Source organism: Sebastes umbrosus, chromosome 5, assembly GCF_015220745.1.
Source record: "Sebastes umbrosus isolate fSebUmb1 chromosome 5, fSebUmb1.pri, whole genome shotgun sequence".
Taxonomy (NCBI): domain Eukaryota; kingdom Metazoa; phylum Chordata; class Actinopteri; order Perciformes; family Sebastidae; genus Sebastes; species Sebastes umbrosus.
Window position 1 is genome coordinate 28,830,297 of NC_051273.1, and position 19,095 is coordinate 28,849,391.

At 41.3% G+C, this 19,095-nt stretch overlaps 1 protein-coding gene across 5 annotated transcripts in view; it reads left to right on the forward strand.

The window, feature by feature from the left end:
* Window positions 1-19,095, forward strand: part of pik3r3b (phosphoinositide-3-kinase, regulatory subunit 3b (gamma)) — a 253,737-nt gene that overhangs the window by 225,905 nt on the left and 8,737 nt on the right. For 3 of the 5 annotated variants that reach the window (XM_037770657.1, XM_037770656.1, XM_037770658.1), the window contains exon 9: window positions 18,623-18,758. In XM_037770657.1, the coding sequence (XP_037626585.1) occupies window positions 18,623-18,758 (136 nt within the window). Of the gene's footprint in view, window positions 1-8,221; window positions 8,745-13,225; window positions 13,379-18,622; window positions 18,759-19,095 lie in introns of those variants that run through there. The other 2 variants (XM_037770659.1, XM_037770660.1) reach the window with 2 other exon arrangements.

Below are 19,095 nucleotides of genomic sequence, written 5' to 3' on the forward strand. Positions count from 1 at the left end.
TCTAGCCTAGCATTGCAGCCGGGCAGATGAGGATCTCTCCTCCCCCTCCTCCCGTCCACTTTTCTCTCAGTCTACTGCTTCTGTGTCTCCTGTGACAGCAAGTACTCAATTTGTAGGCTTTTCCTTTAAAAGAAAAAAAAGAAGGTTTAACCACATGCTCAGCGGCTGATAGATTGTACAGTAGTGACTCCCTGACACCAGGGGACGTGTCAGGGAGATATACAACACTATTGTGTCTCTTTCTGAATCACTGCTTTATTACAGCACACACACACAACGTCTCACAGACAGATCCCTACTCAGGGGACCAATTAAACCCATAAAACACAAGACTGAAAACTGCACATATGCCCATTTGTTGACACCAGCAGTGGAAGAAAAACTCAATTTCTTTAAGTCAAATAGAAATTCACAAGTAAAAATATTACTGATAGTCCTTTATTTCACTTTATTTCAATGCCACTTCAGTCAAAGTGCTCAAAGGCTGTTCTCTTCACGCAAAGACCAGCAGAAGATAATAAATATGGCTCCAAGTATTTTGCTTTATGCAACACTACAGTGATGTTGCACTTGCCAAAAGTCGTGAGACTTACAAGAAAGACATTAATTAAAGAAGCAGCAGATATGCTGACTTTTAGTCCTTAGCACAGTATGTGTCAAGCTCCCAAAACTATGGATCCAACAATTTGTATAATGCAGCTCAGCGTCTCTGCATTCTTGCTGTTCTCATACACCATTCATAGCTATACCTACAAAAGGTAATGCACTGTAATTCGTATACATCATACAAAGTCATTTAGTATTTAATCAACGTAATCGGGAACCAGGAAGTATAAAGAGGGACAAACACCTCGTAGGGAGGAGGTCAGGGTGGATGGGTGGGTCAAAAACAACGGCCTTTTGCCCAGGAGACTGGGGTTCATTTGTCGTGTGAAACCAGAAGTCGACGTTGATTTATTTGGCACATCATTTCCGTACTTATGTTACGCCATTTCCGTAGCTATTTTAATCCAAACCACGATATTTTCCTAAACCTAACTAAGAAGTTTTGTTGCCAAAACCTACCAAAGTTGTTTCTCGTGAAGACAATGTCAATGTAGTTCACTGACTGTTTCACACAAAACTAAATTATACTACGATAAACCTACAACAAACTGCCACTTTCTTGCCTTGCAAAATTATGTTTTAAATTAACAAACATCATATGTGTGATTCATGGCATAATTCAAACGGGATCAAACATTTTTTTGTCTTTCGTCGTTGACAACCGTCCATATTTTTTTCTGAAATCAGGTCCCATGGGGGACACCGGAAGGGGAGGGACTTTGCCTCTCTATATTTGTCAAATGTTTGATTGCAACTTTTTTTAATTTTTCTGATACAGTGTGTTGAGCTATCGTCACACTTTTACGCCGAATTCACAGCAGGCAGCAGCGGAGTGCGTGCAATAATAAAAAAAATGTTTTGTCTGGGAAGCGTGTTCATGTGTTTCAGGAGGGAAAAAATTCTTTGCAACATAGGTCAACATGTCACAGGATGTGTTAACTGATTGGCTGCGGGTCCTCTCTGGCCGCACTTCGCCGCTAAGTTAAACTTTTCACAACTTTTGTTTGGCCGCACTTCGTTGCAGAATCAAACGGCCACAGCTCGCTGACCTCGGAAGTGGCTGCCGCCGCTTTTCATAGACATTGCATAATAATAATAGCTGAAAATTTCATTTCAAAACCATGGACATGAATCTGCTTCTAAAACAACCTTCACTCTTTTGATTTTTTTTTTTTTTTTCTTCCACACCAAACTAGGAAAACCATTTCCGTATAGAGCTGGCTTTGTGCAATAGAGCATCACCATGTTGTAAGAGCACTATTGTCTAAATATCATTGTATAATGTTGCATTACAAGATTTCCCTCCATGCAGATAAGCTGGTGGTTCGCAGGTGCTGGAGGGTCACGACGGCTCCATTCAGCCGTGTCAGCGTGTGTCGCCCTCCTCGTGGCATCTGGCTTTCTATCTCATCTCACAAAGTACAATAGCTGCTAAAAAAAAAGAGCGTTTGAGTTAAATGATTGTATTCTATGGTTGGGGAAAATGACACCATGTTCTGATGTGGGTTTTGGAAGCAGTTGCTTGGAGGCGCAGGTGGCGTGTGACCTTAGATGTGCTTCACACATGCACAGATAGAGAATGCACAATTTAAAACAGGCACAAACACATGGAAAATCACAGATTACATCCAGTTTACTGAACTGCTTGTTCTACTGAGGCATGATAGACAAAACCCTGACAGACAAACAGGTGGGTCCATGAGTTCAAATTTAGTCTTCAAGGCCAGACGTTGTTCAGCCTCAACTTTATGTTACATTTTAGCTTACATTTTTCTCGAAAAATCAAAGTTGAAGAGGTTGAACGTTATGTTAGTTTGGGTTTGACATGCCTTCATGATTAAGAAATCATGTGTGCATGGATTTTGCTTCCCTGCTGCATTTAACTCACAGGTGGCACATGATATGAGCTTCCAGACGCCGCCTTTGTCTGTGCCTAAAGCCCCTTAAAAGAGACAATGCTAGCGCCTCACTGGACGTTTTGGTCTCTATGGCGACGGAAATGGCAAACTCAACACCTGATTCCCGGGAGCTCACCTGGGCTTCTCTCTCTCTCATGCACATATGCGGTTTCTTTTCTTGAATTCTCTGTGCCACACACAGGTAGAAGTATTTAGAAGTAAAAGCAATGTAAATATATGCAGAAACCTACATTCAATGTTTAAAGTAAAGAAGTATTATCAGTCAAATTTATCCAAAGTAGAAGTACTGCTTCTGAACAATGGTGCCTTCCTGAGTACTAAATTATTGATGTGTGAACCTTTAACCAATTATCTGTAATGTTATTTCTGGTCCAGCTGGTGCCACGTCTGACTACTTTACTATTCTACTGAGTAGTTTAAAGGTACAGTTCAACATTTTGTGAAATATGCTTATTTGCTTTGCTTTTGAGAGTGAGATGAAAAGATGGATATCAGAGGGTCAATTATGCTCATTTTCAGGTACATACTTGAATTTTCGGTTTCTAAAAGAACATGTTTACATGCTTTATTGTTCAAGAAGCGCTTTACTTTTGTCATACCTCTGTTTGAGCTCCCACTGCTGTGATTGGTCAACCGAGCCAAACTTTTCGGACTCAACTTCAGCTCCGCTTTAACTAGCTTTGTTTGAGGGCATGCCAAACTAGCCATTAGGCAGGTATAGAGTGTTCCATGGATGACGTATTTTTGTAAGCCAACCAGGCAGTTAGCATCACCCTGGTTTCCTTGACAAAAATTATTGTAGAAAATAAGCTCTGTGGTAAACAAACGTTTATGATACTTACACATTTTGTTCACAAGATAATATTCACAAATGAACACCACTTTTATGATTTTTGAAGTGTAAATGCAATCGCCAGAAGTAAAAAGCTAACGTTAGGCCATAAACAAAGTACACCACAGTCGCATAAGCGCGAGTATACACAACGAGACGGCGTGATGACGTTTAGTAGTCTTATTTAGCCACTTGTTAGCAACTACCTTTCAGACACATAAAGGCTTTAAAATTCACAAGGTGGGTATCTATTGATGTATTTTATGTCGTGGAAACAAATATTAAAATCTCTTAAGCTTGTGTTAACCACAGACCTTATTTCCGTAATCTAATTAAAAATCCATTCAAAAAACCCCATTGACTTCCCAGACGAGGGAACCGGAAGTGCTAAAATGCGAACTCAATTCCGGGTTTTAGGACTCATTCCTGTATAGCACTCTATTACACAAATGTGTTATTTGGTGACATCACCATGTTGCGGGAGAAAAGGCGGGACTTCAAGCGAGGCGTTTCAGGCATATGTGACTTTGCAGACCTTTTACATGCACAAAAACACTATATAACCCACTGAAGGAAAAGGAAAAAGCACAAAACCTAAGGGGTCCAGAAGTAAGTACAGCGCTGGAGTCACGACGTGGTTAGCCTAGCTTAGCATAAAGACTGGAAGCACGGGGAGACACTGTAACTCTGGTCCATCACTGCATACCATTGCTGCTTCCCACCTTACGTGGCATTTATGCTATTTTAATGAGTGAACTTGTTGTACCATCTGGCACACCTTCCCTTTATATACTGTAGTCTTTTTGGCAGAGTGGAAACTCATACTAGTGACAGCAGTACGGAAATGAATGCTAGAGCAGCTTCTAAGACATCAGCATTTATTCCAATATTTCTTTTTCTGCCAGCCATTATTGCACTTTAGCTTCGCCACTTTGCCAACATCTCTACCTCAGCCAAGCTTTAAAAAGTTTTGACATTTTTGGCGTTTTCTGTTTATTTCTGGCATTCTGTTTATTTTTATGCGCATATTCAAAATGCACCTAAAACACATAATTGGAAACATGCATAATTTGAATTTGAAGTCTTATTTGGAGTCGTGGGAGGGGTTGATTCATATGTGACTATGCTTCATATGTGATTATGCATACACTATGCAAATAGGCCACTTGATGCCACTCGGCTCTATTGTTGGGAAGGTTAAATGGGGAGCAGTGTGCTGATGGCCAGGGACAGCGCAGATTAATACTGCTGTTCCCATCGTCCTCCTCCCTCCGTCTGCCCCTCCTTCTTCCTCTCTCTTTCGCTTTTGTATGACGAGGGGCAGAGTCAGTTCCTGTGTCATTGTTAGGGATCCATCTGCCTGGCCGCACACACACACACACACACATTCACACACACACACACATACACACACAGAGCGGCGGCAGCAATTAAACCTGTTTGACACACTTGACAGAGAGGAGCTTTGGGCTGTGTGTCCGGCACGAGCCATCTGTGAAACAACCACCCACCCACCCACATACACAGACACACACATGCACACACAATCACGATGTGTGTATGTGTGTTTGCTGCATTAAATAGATTTCATTCAATGACATTCCCGCAGCCCCCCTCTATTTTTTTTCTATCATATTTGGGCAAGAGGACCCTCCGCCCTCCTCTTCTCTTGTGATGGACAGAAGAGACGGACACGTTTAGGGAGGGGATGGATGGATGGGTGGATGGAGGGAGGTGTGGGTGGGTGGATGAAGAGGGAGGACAGAGTGGATGGATGGCAGATTGGGGAGCAGACCTTTCATTTATTGTTGCTCCCTGAAGTAGGACACCAAGCAGACAGATAGATAGACAGAGCAGCTGTAATCACCGGTGGCAGCAGCCCCCATCTGAAGATATTGTATTGATATTAGGCTGTTAACAGGAGATTACCATGTAGGATGACTGGGGGTCTGGGCCAGTCTGGGTCTCCACTGTGTGCTTTGGGGGCAGCTGATAATGATGATGCCATTGTTCTTTTTTTTTTTTTTAATCTTAAATGCTCTACTTTCTGCTCTTGGCACAGGAATAGAAGCAGAGAGAGGCAGTAATAGGCTCATAGGTTTATTTTTTAATTATTACCAGTTTTCACCAAAAAATGCCCCGATTTTTTTGGAAAGAGTTTAATCAGCTTAAACAGACTGTCATCCCAATTTTGTTTGCGTGCACAGAACACCCCAGAATATGCTTATGCAAGTGGGAAATAAAAATTTTAACTCAAAAACAGACCTGTGGAAAACCAACCCAACCTGACATGCAAAAATGCATTTAAAAAACAGAGACACATTTGTAAAGGTCAGAGGACAATTAGACCGGATCAAAAATACAGTCAGGGTCAAAAAACACTGGACATTCGCCCAGGAGACCGGTGTTCATACCCCACGTGAAACCAGAAGTCAACGTTGATGTATTTGTCACGTAACTTCTACATGTATACTTAAATTACGCCCCCTTCCGGAGTTACTTTAACCCTAACCACAATCTTTTCCTAAACCTAATTAAGTCGTTTTGTTGCCTAAACCTAACCAAGTCGATCTTTTCCTAAACCTAGTTAAGTCGTTTTATTTTGAAAAGACTGGAGTGGACATTGACACGTGCGTCACATGTTCCTGGACATTTGTAGGAAAATGCACAAAAAATGAAGAATAACTTTTTGTAAAAAATCATACGAACCGTTGTATGAGGATACGTTGACTAGCTAGTCGCTAACTGTCTGCTGCTGAGCAGGTCTAAAAATAAGGAGCCATACATACAGTATGAAACGGACCTGAACCCACAATCCTGTAAATCCATAATATCCATTTTAGCAGGTGTGTGTTTTGATGTGTATGTGTGCTTTAATCCCTGTGTTATAGCCTTCCTAAATACATGTTTGCACCTCTCTAGCATCACTAAGCTTATGTTTAAGCTTCCATATCATTTACTGTAACTGTACTTACCTCTATAGGCAGCTTGGATCACATTGTAAATGGCACCTTTCCCTCCACTGGAGTTAAACAAGCCCACTGAATAAACAAACTATAGCTCCAAACACATCACTGCAGCGGAAAAGGACATTATGATCAAAGAGGGTACATTTCCCACTGTTTTGGGGAGAGGGGTCTTGTACATTTTTAATTATCATATGACAATTTGTTAAATGTGCCATAGTATAAGATCAAGCAAAGGTTCAGTGACACTACAGCCGGGTAGATAGCTGTTGACGTGGGTGAGTAAACTCAAGGTATACCGTATATCACAGTCTGTAGGACCCAATCTATAATCTCAGACATATTGTAGTCTCTGTCTCATTGCATGCTTTTTTTTTTTTTTTTCTTTACGTTGCTACTGACCATTTTCCAAGCCACATTGTAGTGATTTGGGTTTTTTTGAATGTGTTTTCCCTACCTTTCAGTCAGACATTGTTTGAATTCATTTTACTATGGTATGAAAATCAACTAGAAACTTGCTTGATTTGTGTATTCCACCATTGTTGTCACTTTGCATGCTAATGCAGCTGAAAGAGTAGATTCATTTGTGAAGTCCCCACTGCATTACCATCCAATGATGACTTTGAAATACATGAGGTTAACTTTAGCTTTCATTTTCTTATTGTCAGCAGCTGGGCACTGTAATTTTTAAAAGTTACTCAAACAGAAGGAAATGGTTCATTTGTTGGGGACTATTTGCAGCAGCTGATAAATTCACATTTGGCGCTCTGGTGAGTATTTGGGGCAGCAGGACGGTATATGTAGGATTGAGTCAAAATAAACTACAGTGTGTGTATGTTCATGGTAATGAAGGAACATGTCGCACAGTGTGACTCACTGATGTGTTTTTAAATTTTTGGACAAAAATCTCCATGCTCATATTGCACAGAGGATTAAGATACATCAGGATTTGGATACAAACACAATACTTGTTGGTAGGATCAATTTATGGTTCATTTGGTTGTACGGTAGAAAACGTAGAGCATATGTGATTTGAAAAAAATGGGCCAAAACGTGCAAAAACACTGCGATGGTCTTTTAATGCAGATAATAAGGCACTATACTCATTTTTAACAGTCTCTTCTGCACTATATTCACTTTTTTTAATAGTCATGTACCACAGCTGTTACCCTGCACTATATTCAGTTTTAACAGTTTTCTTCATCTTGTATTTTTATATCTGGTATATTTTTTGTGCTTTGCACTACTAACTTTTTTACTGCCTTTTTACTAACATGTTTTGCACTATGGAACTGTGATTCTGGAAACTTGAATTTCCCTCGGGATTCATAAAGTTACTATCTATCTATCTATCTATCTATCTATCTATCTATCTATCTATCTATCTATCTAAGAATGTTTGGCTGCTCCTTATTCATGTAGCCTGTTATGTCATAATCCAAAGTGGCTGCTGCAGCAGTAGCAGCCAGTAGCCTAGTTTTGTAGTGACATACAGCCTGTCAGTAGGAAGGTAAGGATCTGACTGGAAAACCACAGAATTTGTAAGTTGCTCTTCAGAGGCTGAAGTAATTTCCCCATTGGCTTTCAAATTCAGCTTCTGCGCCTGCGCAGAGAGGCTCGGCCAGCGGTGGGTCTGGGGGAAAAAAGGAGCTTAACCAAAGGGGGGTTCGTATTATTAAAATAATACAGGCATAACTAATGAGCAGAATAATTTCCTCGTTAGGCTAGACAGGAGTCGTGTTTAGTACAGTTTATTACTATCCATAACGGCACGGATGTACTTTGTGTTTAGTTTTGGTGTTTTTTCACAGTTAGGGAAGTTAAATCCCCCCCCTGTAAGCCGCGGCGTATTGGTTTGTCCCAGCCGTTGTCAGCCTGTGCCAGCCTCCTCTTGTCAGTTGCTCTTCTGAACATGAAGCTAGCAGGCCGGCGGCACCAGCGGAGGAGACGGAGAGAAATGTAGAGCTGGCTTCTACTTTTCCCACCGTTTACAGGACGCTTTTATATATATATATACATATATATACACACATAAGAGGGCCTTCATGAAGAGCCCCAGGTTATTAACTGTATTAGTATGTCGGAAGGAGCCGTCGCAGCGCGGTGCTCGCTGTACAACAGTCCGTCTATGTATTCAGGTCTGAAGCAGGAATTCAGATAGAAGACTTCACACTAGATAGATAGATTAGCTAGTTTATCTAATCCAGGTTTTTATTAAATACGTCGGTTTGTTTTCGCATTTTATACGCTTTTTTTTCCTCCTTTTTTGTGGAGAAAGATTGTCAGGTTAAGCCAACACGGAAGCAATGTATAACACAGTTTGGACAGCGGAGACAGCCGGTGAGGAGGGAGACTGGAGGGACGTGATGATGCCCTACTCCACAGAGCTCATCTTCTATCTGGAGATGGACCAGCCGCCAGGTAAGGAGCAGGAGGAGGAGGCCTGGACTGTGACAGCCGGAGGGGAGCTAGTGTTGGACGTGGAAGTTGGGCTGGTTAGGGGCTAGCTGGAGAAGGAGAGAAGGAGAGGAGGTGTTTGGTTTGGTGTCTGTGCAAATCGGTGGAAAGTTTTAAAGCGTACATCCTGCTGCTGCTGCTCAGACCCCCCGGCGGTCCTTTACCAGACTGTAGAGGTCCTTAACCCACATTTGGGTCGTCTTTTCTCCAGGGATTTCACGTGTCTGCTCATTTGTGCTATTTTTTTTTAGCTATTAGTTGTTTTGCAGTGCATAATTATTGCCACAGTTTCGACTATTAGCCTAGCACACTTCTTATTGTGTTGAAGCAGGTAACTTGAGCTTGACATTTTTTTTTTTTTGCGACATTTTGTCTTTAAATTCGACTTTAACAACAGTTTACGGCACCAGTGACAACGCTTTATAAACACATTTCACTGTGTGTTTCTTGTTGTCCGGTGGTGCACCCGTTTTCAGCAGAAACGCTCCTTTTGTAGGCTTATTGCTGTGACACAGTAGCTGCACAGCTCTCCAAACCTGCTCTCTCACACAGACTCCTCTTTGGAGACAATAGTCCCATGTAACGTCAGTCTGTCTGTACATATAGAGGCAGCCGAAATGCTCCCTTTGGCCATCTAGCATATAATGTGATGTGATAAATGAATTACAAAGATGGCAGACATTGCAGCCCAAAAAATCATTTTGGACCAAAAATGCAAAAAAAAAAAAAAAAAAAAAAACACCAACGCAGTTCATTGTTGCTGAATTTTGCTCATTGAAACCTGCAACTATTTACCTGCACATTATTATTATTATTGTTACTTCACAATAAAATAGTCTAAATGATTCAGTTCCATCCGGATCATCCCGAAATTAGCTCTGCCCGGTGCCGACAACGGAGAAGGGGGGATGGGACACAGAGAACAGAGAGAGAGAGAGAGGGGGGGGGGACCGGAATAATGAACAAAAACGGGATAAAAACGTCCCGAGCATTTCATAACCATCACACCGTTCACTGCCACGCATTTACACGTCTTTGTGCCCCTTTCTAGCAAACTGTCACCCAGAATTGAACATGTTTCATTCATTCCTCCATTCATTCATTCATTCCTCGGCAATTGTGCCAGTGTCATTTGACTCCCACCCCCCCACCCCCCCTCCTCTCTCTCTCTCTCTCTCTCTCTTCTCTCCCCTCTCGGTGCACTGAATGGATCATGGCGCAGATGTGGGACGTTGTGTTGTTTCCAGGAGGCGCTGTTGAATGCACTTTGCCCGGTAGCTCTGTCCCCTCTTTATCCCCCCTCTTCCATTTATCTATTGAGATGTACTGTATATTCTGCAGCCACCATAAAGTGCAGCATTATGCCTTATCTTTGGCATGTTGCAGAGATAATGCAAAAATAGAAAATCCCCCTTAGGTTAAGATGCTTTATCAAAGAAAGCATTTGAACCATTAGATTGCAGTGATGGAAATTCAGGATGTGTTGTCACCTTATGTGAAGTTTGTGTCAGCAAGTAGGAGAAAATGTGCTGCATGCACAGCTACAGTACATTTTTCGAGTCTTGCATCCTGAAGGCTTGATTTCTTTCGTTTGAGGTATATATTGGAAGTCCAAGTGAAGTGGACTGGTGCAATATCCACTTTCCTCTTTCTCTGCTCATTTAAAGTTAACACCTCCTTTTTTTCCCCCTCCTGGCTGAACAAGAGAGGAATTGATTCTCTTTCTTTCTCTCTGTCCGGCGTTCTCTCTCTCCATTTGACAGTCATTGTGTTGGAGCTACAGTAGAGTGAATGGACAGCGCTCCTCAACTCAATGCGTCGGGGATGTGAATGCAACACACTGGCTCTTTGCTGGTGATTCACATACTTAACTGCCGCTGGATCTTGACTTATTTAGCACCCGGAGCCGTCCATTCATTCACGCATATATGGGGGTCATTGTCATGGTTGAGAAAGAGTAATGATTACTCAAATTTTATCCCAGCTTAGCAAGTATTTGTGCTCATTCCATGCTTTGAATAATGCAGTCAGCAAATACAGATGTATACAAAAAAAAGGTGCATTTTGGAAAATCAGGATTGATTCAGGCTTTTTAACAGTGCATATGGACTTTTTCTGTAGCTCATACCTGCAGTGTGTTGTAGGCTATTGTAGTCTTTTTTTTGTGTGGGTGTGTGTCACCTCTTTTGCCTGAATGAGCTCATCCTCTCATCCTTTTTGTTTCACTCCTATATAACCAACTCTCAGCTCGTCTGTGTTAAACGTATGCAGATCGCGTCTTTGTCTTAACATAACTGACATGTAATCTAAAGAGCTACGGAGACGGGAGAATGAGGCAAAGGGAGGGTGACGGAGAGGCTGAAAGAGGAGGAAAAGTGGGAGAATGGACAGAGAAGGAAGGAGGGAGTGAAGAGATGTAGGGAGAATGGAAGACGAGCGTCCCGCAGATGTTCATTAGAATATTTATTGCTCTGGAATTGAAACGTGAAAGCCTCAGTGACAGTTATAGAGTGTGTGTCTCTGTGTGTAAAGCATAGTGTGTGTGTGTGTGTTGCCTTTGTGTGCGGGATGATTAGCACAGGTGGAGTGCCACCGTTACCCCCCGGGGGAGGGCAAAGCCTACGTTTCTACTGGCAACTTTGTGTGTGTGTGTGTGTGTGTGCACACGTGCATATGTGGATGTGGGGTGCACGATGAGTCTCGTCTTTCAATGGAAAATCACTGGGACATTATTGTTAAAGGACCATACCAGAGATTTTTTGCATTTCTTGGTTCATTTACAGCTAATTCTATGTACTGCTGCACATTACTCGCCAGTTGTCATTTCTTTCCAGGTAGTTTCTATTCACATCCACCCAGCATGAAATGACTCCTCATCACCGTTTACATCATGTCTGTATTTGATTTTGTGAAATTGTGATAATGTAGGGCAGCTTTTGCAAATCTGCATTATTATTATGCAACAGTAATGTAGCTTTGTCGACAACAAAAGCAGTAGAGCTTTCCTTTTCTTAAGTGCTTAATCAACTAATTACTTGTTGCGCTCCATTGTCAATTGTGGTCAATGATGTGATCATATTATGTTGGTTGACAAAACTCTGTTTGATTTGATCAGATTTTTGGAGCAAAATTAAATGATTTTGTCACTTCATTGAACATCAATTTAAATATGTGAATGTAATTTGCCATATTGTGATATATATTGGATAAAATATTATTATTATATCATGATCTGTCAACCAGCCCTGCATTGGTCTATAATGAGGACCAGATTATGATAGATTTTTCTACTCGAGGGCACTCACCTGCAGAGGGAAGATTACACGGGGGAATTTTTTTTTAAATTTTATCATGTACAAGTGGTCAAAGAAATCCTTTTGACAGATATATTAACTAATTTAAGCACATTTCCAAGTGCCAACTTTGGTTTTTAAAGTGCATACTAGCAGAAATGGCTACCTGGGGGAAAAAAATCTAAAACACTTTGTTTTGGAAATGGTAAATTACTTTTGTTCTTTCTTAAATGAGCTAAAATATGCAAAACCAGCAGTATAGACCTGCTGCTGCTGATATAAACGACATGCACGGGGGAGATGTCAAAGCCTCTTTACATACAGAACGTATTCATCATCTATAGGATTGGATTGACATGTGGCCCGTAATGTTTACTGTCCATATGTCGCTGAGTGATAAGAGCCTTTCATCAGCATCATAATCTGAAAATAAACCAAACATATTCTAAACCAAATATAATTTTGTCCAAAAGTATCACAGAATCTGCATCAAAATTCATTCTTGAACTTGGAAATAGAAAAAAAAATCCAAAATCAAGGTCCACCTACTAGCTTCTTCCTGAGCTTTCAATCCCACCACACAGTCTTCATCCACGGATGGAGTTTGCTCAGTTGTCATAGATATGGATATGTTGACATGGTGATTCAATTTATAGCTTTCACTTTTTTTTTTTATTGAGCCAAAAAAAACAGGTTTTTGTGTAAAATATTACAAAGGTTTTTGTCTTAAGATTGTTATTTGCAGACATAACTATTTGTTAGATTACAGTGTATATATAGTGTTTAAAGTATAGACTGAAGTGACTGAAATAAACTATGAAATGAGTCTCTTAAACACGCATTCAGCTGCCAGTCGCACTGTGTTCAATAGGAGACGACCTGTTGATTTAGCGCTCGATGCTGCACTGCTGTGTGTACGAGTGTGTGTGGTGTGTCCCAGAAGGAATTGATATACCACCGGATAACTCCACCCCCCTCCTTTCTTTCTTTCTTTCTCTAGCGAGGCACGCCCCCCCTGCCGCCTCCTGATTGGCCGAGGGGGCGGGCCTCCGTGCTGGGGGATTAGTTAGCGGTCGTCTGTCTTTTAGGATCAGCCTCGCTCTGCTCTTTTCTTCAGTCTGACTGAGCAGAGAGCAGGAGGAGGAGGTGGCGGCGGAGGAGGATGTAGAGGAGGAGGAGAGAGAGCAACAGAGAGAGAGAGGGAGAGTGAGTGAGAGAGAGAGAGAGAGAGAAGGAGGGAGGAGGGAAACAGCTGAGAGACGAGTGACAGCATGCAACTAACGGAGAGTACGATGGTTGAGGACGGTAAGAGACGGATTTCGTCTTTTAGTGCATTTCTTCTTCTTATTAGTCTCTTTTGTTACTGCCTTTGTTCGTCTTTGCATCCTTTCTCAGACTTCACTTATCCTGTACCATAATGTGTACATTTATTTACATTTTGTACTAGTTCATCACTTTCTTTTTCATATTTTTCTCCTCTTTCATGTTGTTACAGCACCCTCGTCTTTGATTCTTCTTGCAGCACATGACCTAAAGCTTTCAGAGTGTGTGTGCGTGCGTGTGTGTGTGTTTGTCTTCATTCTTTCTCTGTTGCTTAGTTTGCTTTTCTACTCTACAAATGTGGGAATTAGTGTTGCAACGATCAGTCGATCCACAGAAAGTTACTTATCAAGCAAAAATGACAAACACTCTCTGATTACAGCCTCTAAAATGTGAGGATTTGCAGTTTTTCTCAGTTTTATATATTATAATTTGTAATAGTTTTATATTTTAGACTGTTGGTCAGACAAAAGTAAAGACTATTTTCTGACATTCTATAGACAAAATGTATGTTTTATTTTGCAGCAAAGTATTCTGATTGAAAAACGAAAAGAGTCTTGCACTGCATCTCCATGTGTGAGAGAGGTGTGTGTTCTTTCGCAGCCGTGATGCTGAAACACACCCACATACTGTAAATGCTCACACACACACACACACCCCACCTGCAGCTCCTTACTTTTTCCAGATGTAAAGTTGTGGAAATGGAACAGATTGAGAAGCAGATTTCTTTTGGAACACTTGATTCATGCCACATGCCTTTTTGCTTTTGCAGCGTGTGCAGTAATTTCTCTGGCGTGTGTAAACTCTTGTTGCAGCAAAGATCTTTGTTAACATGTGGTCACTGCTGTGCCACTGATCAGCTGGTGTGCGCACGCTCGCCGTTTTGCCAAAGGATGACCGAGGCTCGCATTGATGCTTTGTGTGTTTGTCAAGTGTGAGTGTTTATCATGTGTGTGTCAGTCCGTGCTGACAGTCATTGTTCGGGAGAGCTGTGGCTTTCTGCCTGCATGTGTGATGACAAGTGATATCGCTGTGGGTGTGTGTGTGTTTGTGTGTGTGTGTGTGTGTGTGGCTGAGCGCTGCTCCTTTGTCTGGTGAGGGGGAGGGGGGAAGAAGGAGGGGAGGGAGGCTGCGCTGATGGTCGCCTTTGTTCACCGTCCCTCTTGCTCTCTTAGAATTTCATGCAGGAGTTGTGACTGATTTTGTTTTTTACAGATTTAGAACAATACAGTTACGTAATATGACTAGTTTTCACATTTTATGACATATTCAGATTCTGTCCTCTTTGGTAGGATGGTTGTCATTAGTTAGTTTGACTTGTTTTATGCAGGAAAGATGTTTAAAAGAGCTTATAAGTATTGACCAGTGTGTTGGAGCGTTTGGCTCCGTAGATGCTGCAGAGGTCGCTGACTGCTGGATTTAATGCTTCAAATTTCCAAGGGACCTTTGCAACAAAGGACTTGTGTATGTGTGTGTGTGTGTGTTTTGGTCCTGTCCATTGTCCTGTTGTTCCCCATAGTAGTGCTGAAACGGGAAGTAGTCGGGGGGCAAAAATTAATGAAATTTTTTTATGATAATGATAATTTCAACAAATAATCAATTCATCACTTTTAGTCATCTATCAGGTAATATGACCACATTTTATCTGGTGTGGTTTCAGGTTCTTAGTTGTTAGTATTTGCTGTTTACATGCATTTTTGTTTTTTATCATTGCAAATTACATATTTTTGTTTGGGTTTTTGAAATGTTGCTCAAACAACTTCAGCAAATTCAAAATATATTTAACATTTTATTGACAGTTAAGCAAAAAAAAAAAAATCAATTAATTGCTAATGAAAGTAATAACTAGATGCAGCCCTGAGGACCCACCTATTGTCCTTTTATGATACCATCCTTTGTGTGGTCCATGTACCTCCACACTGGGAACAACATGCAAACACACACACACTTTATACAGTGTGTTTCAATTATGTTAGAGCAGTGTATTTCTTTGTTACCTATTTTTTTCTGTTTTCCTGAAAATTTCAAATGGCGCAAAGGTTTTTTTTATTTATTATGAAGTGGATTTCCACTCTGTACTTGGAAGTGCACATGGAACTGTGTGTGAGTACATAAAGTGCTGACAGAGGGGAACAGTGCAGCTGCAGAATGACAGCTTTGGCTGCAGTAACCGACTGACTGCCGTGGTGACGTGAAAGAGGAGGGAGGAAAGGAGAGAGAGAGAGAGAGAGGGGAAAAAGTGAGAAGGACTGCACGGTTGAGAACAGGAGAGGAAGAAGAGCTGCCACTGTGTTGCTCCATTCCTCTGAATTGAAACTCATCTGCTCTGTGTGTTTGTGTGTGTACCAATTATTTTTTATTAGCAGTTCAACCTCTTCTGATGAGGTCTTCTCAGCATGAAGTGAGCAAAAGGTCCTAAGCTGTTTACAGCCACCGCTGTTAGCTGTTCTTTTTGTAAATTCAGACTGTGTATTTCACTACTCCTAACACACAGTGTCCTGTAGTGTTTAATTTGAAATCACACCATTATAAGATAGCTGGTGTAGCTACAGTTGAGTTCCTACGTGTGGAGATTTAAATATTTCAAAACAGCTCCATAAATGTTCTTAAAGGAACCATGTGTAACATTTAGCGGGATCTATTGTGCAGAAATGGTATTTAATCTTAATATGTTCGTTTTTTTTACCGTATAATCACCTGAAAAAAAGAATTGTTGTGTTTTCGTTAGCTTAGAATGAGAATTTTATCTACATACGGAGCGCACCCTCTTCCTGGAGTCGGCCGCCATGTTTCTACGGTAGCCCAGAATGGACAAACCAAACACTGGCACTAGATGGGGCCATTCGCGTTTTGTGGTTGCAATCTGCAATCTCACCGCTAGATGTCGCCAAATCCTACACACTGCACCTTTAAAAGTATAATTGTGACAAAATAACACACTTAACATTAGCTAGTTTAGTGGCCCCCTGGTGGCTGCTATGGTCCAAACCAGCAAACCACAGCTCAAATTAGAGTGAATATTGGACTTACATTCATCAGGTGGACAGAAACACCACTCTACTGCTAATGAGATGCTAATGTTGCTATGTGTCTGCTATGTGTGGAAGTAGCAGCTGTTTGCTAATGTTTTTTTTCGCCATTACATCATATCATATTGGGCATCATTTCTCCAGCTTTATTCAGTTCTCCCAGTGCATTATGGGAATTCCCCCGTCTGTCTCTCTCTGTCATCCATGTGTGCGTGTCGTCTGGTAATTTGTGAGGCCAGAATGTTCCGGGACGCTCCAGCTGAAGGAGAACGCTCCCCCGGTGGCATTTCTGGGTACACTCATCAGCGGACTTTCCCTCTTTTTAAAGGACGCTGTCCACATCAGTCCTCCGTGTGCTTACAGTATGTGTGTGTGTGTGTGTGTGTGTGTGAGCGTAAACTGATTTGTGATGTAGGAGCTCTCCAGTAATTACACTGCTGTTGCTTAAACTGTATCCAGATGTGCCTGGAGACTCTTAAAAACCTTGGTCTGCTCAAATATATATATATATATATTTATATATATATATATATGTGTGTGTGGTGTGTTTTGGTATTGTGGGTCATATTCAGGCTAGCTCTGTCTGTCTGGCACACAGCATGGCAGCAAACACAAGAGCTTCTGTTTGTTAGGCTGTTTAGCATTCGCTCAGGCTGAATTTACCTTCAGCTCTGGTTTTGTTGTTATTATCCAAACTTAAAGGTGCAGTCTGTGATTTAAATGCTAACAAAATGTTCTCTGCACTTTAAAAGACCAAAAGATTTGATGCTGCCATTATTCCAATGTTGAGTGACGGGTCATTTCATTAGTAGGACCAGATATTGTTTGAGATTTTCTGTGATTAGTACTATTTTTCATACCTTACTTTTGAGGATTTGTTTTCTACAAACCCCCTTTTTTAATTTAACAAAAGTAGCCAAACTTTCCAAATGTTTAATGATGTCGATGATGTTTTAGACTTTATTTATTTGATTCAGGCAAATTATGTATATTTTTTACGTGTTCAATGAATAAATAAAAGAAGATTACAAATATAAACACAGACAGTCTATGCCAAACTGTTGCACTGGGCAATGTGCATTTCTGGTTTTGTGGATTGCCTGATTGCCCTTCTAAATTGATAACATTTGAGAAATACAAAAATGCAGGCTTTTTAAACAGTACATTTAAGAGAAAATCTTTTAGGCTTACACAATTGGGCTGCACAGTATTTCACAAATTGCATTCACCACACACAGACACAGTGAATAATTAGGAATTCACAAGGATGGCAAAACAAGTTCACAGAAATAGAGTCTATTTAATGAGTGATCCTAGCCAATAATAAGTTGTTGCTTTTGTTTGTAATAAGAGCATCAGTCATAGATATGATGCAGAGTGCAAACCATATGCTAAAAGTCAAGTTTAACATGATCTGCTGTGATATCAACAATAGGAGGTTACCCTGCAGCAGCTCAGTGGGAGGATGTGTTCAAAGACGGGAGAAACTCTATGAAAAGAAGAGTGTTGGCAGTTGTAACAAACTTCCCTCTCCCTCCTCAGGACCTAAGATGTCTCATCCTTACAGGCAGCCAATTACTTTCACTCTGCCCTAAGACTCCTAAGCGTGCGTGCGTGTGTGTGCGTGTGTGCGTGTGTGTGCGTGTGTGTGTGTGTGTGTGTGTGTGTGTGTGTGTGTGTGTGTGTGTGTGTGTGTGTGTGTGTGTGTGTGTGTGTGTGTGTGTGTGTGTGTGTGTGTGTGTGTGTGTGTGTGTGTGTGTGTGTGTGTGTGTGTGTGTGTGTTGCATGTGGTTCATGACAGAATAATTACTGTGATGATGTATGGGCTGTATTTGTCAAGCCGCTGTTTGCCTGTGTGATTAATAACAATACGGTCACCAACTGCACCGCCGCTGCATTTGTGTGGAGATGTAAAAACAGGTCCTGTGTTATCATTTGCATATGAAGTATGTGTGCATGTTCTGGGATAAATGGAAAGGCCTTTTTCTGGTGTAATTGTTTGTATAATAGGTCGCAGGAAACTCGAAAGTAATGAAAGTTTGAACTCGAGTAGTGTAACAGTGCTTCGCTTCCTTTCCATCTGCAGTCATGGATGGACGTTTTTTTGTGTTTTCTACAGCTCTGCCGCAAAGTTCATGTTACACAGCGTATATACCAACTCTTTTTCAGTAGTAACGTATTGTCTCTTTGTCTCCTCCAGCTCTTCCTCCGAAGCCAGCGAAGCCACAGCAGCCCTCCTCGGTCGGGGTGGGAGGGGGCAGCAGCAATGGCACCAAGGACGGAGGAGCAGGAGGATCATTGCAAGAGGCCGAGTGGTACTGGGGCGACATATCCAGGTAACACACACTCAACACATACATGCTGTGTCTTAAGATGTTGTGACTGAGTGATACATCAGCTGGGCCGATTATGTCTTCTCACAGATCCTTATAAAAGAAATAAATAATAATAATCACAGTCATGATTTAGTATTCAGTAAATACTTTAAATATAAACTCCCTGGTTGTTGCTATAGAGCCCTCAAATCTCCCAGTTTCCTTGGAGGTGAGCTTCAGAACACCAGGAATCCTTTTCATAAAATGTGTTTTCATAGTTTACATCTGTAAAAAATGATGAGTCTTGGGCTTTTATCACTGCTGCTTTACCTTCCTAAGTGCAGGTTAGCTCTCAGCC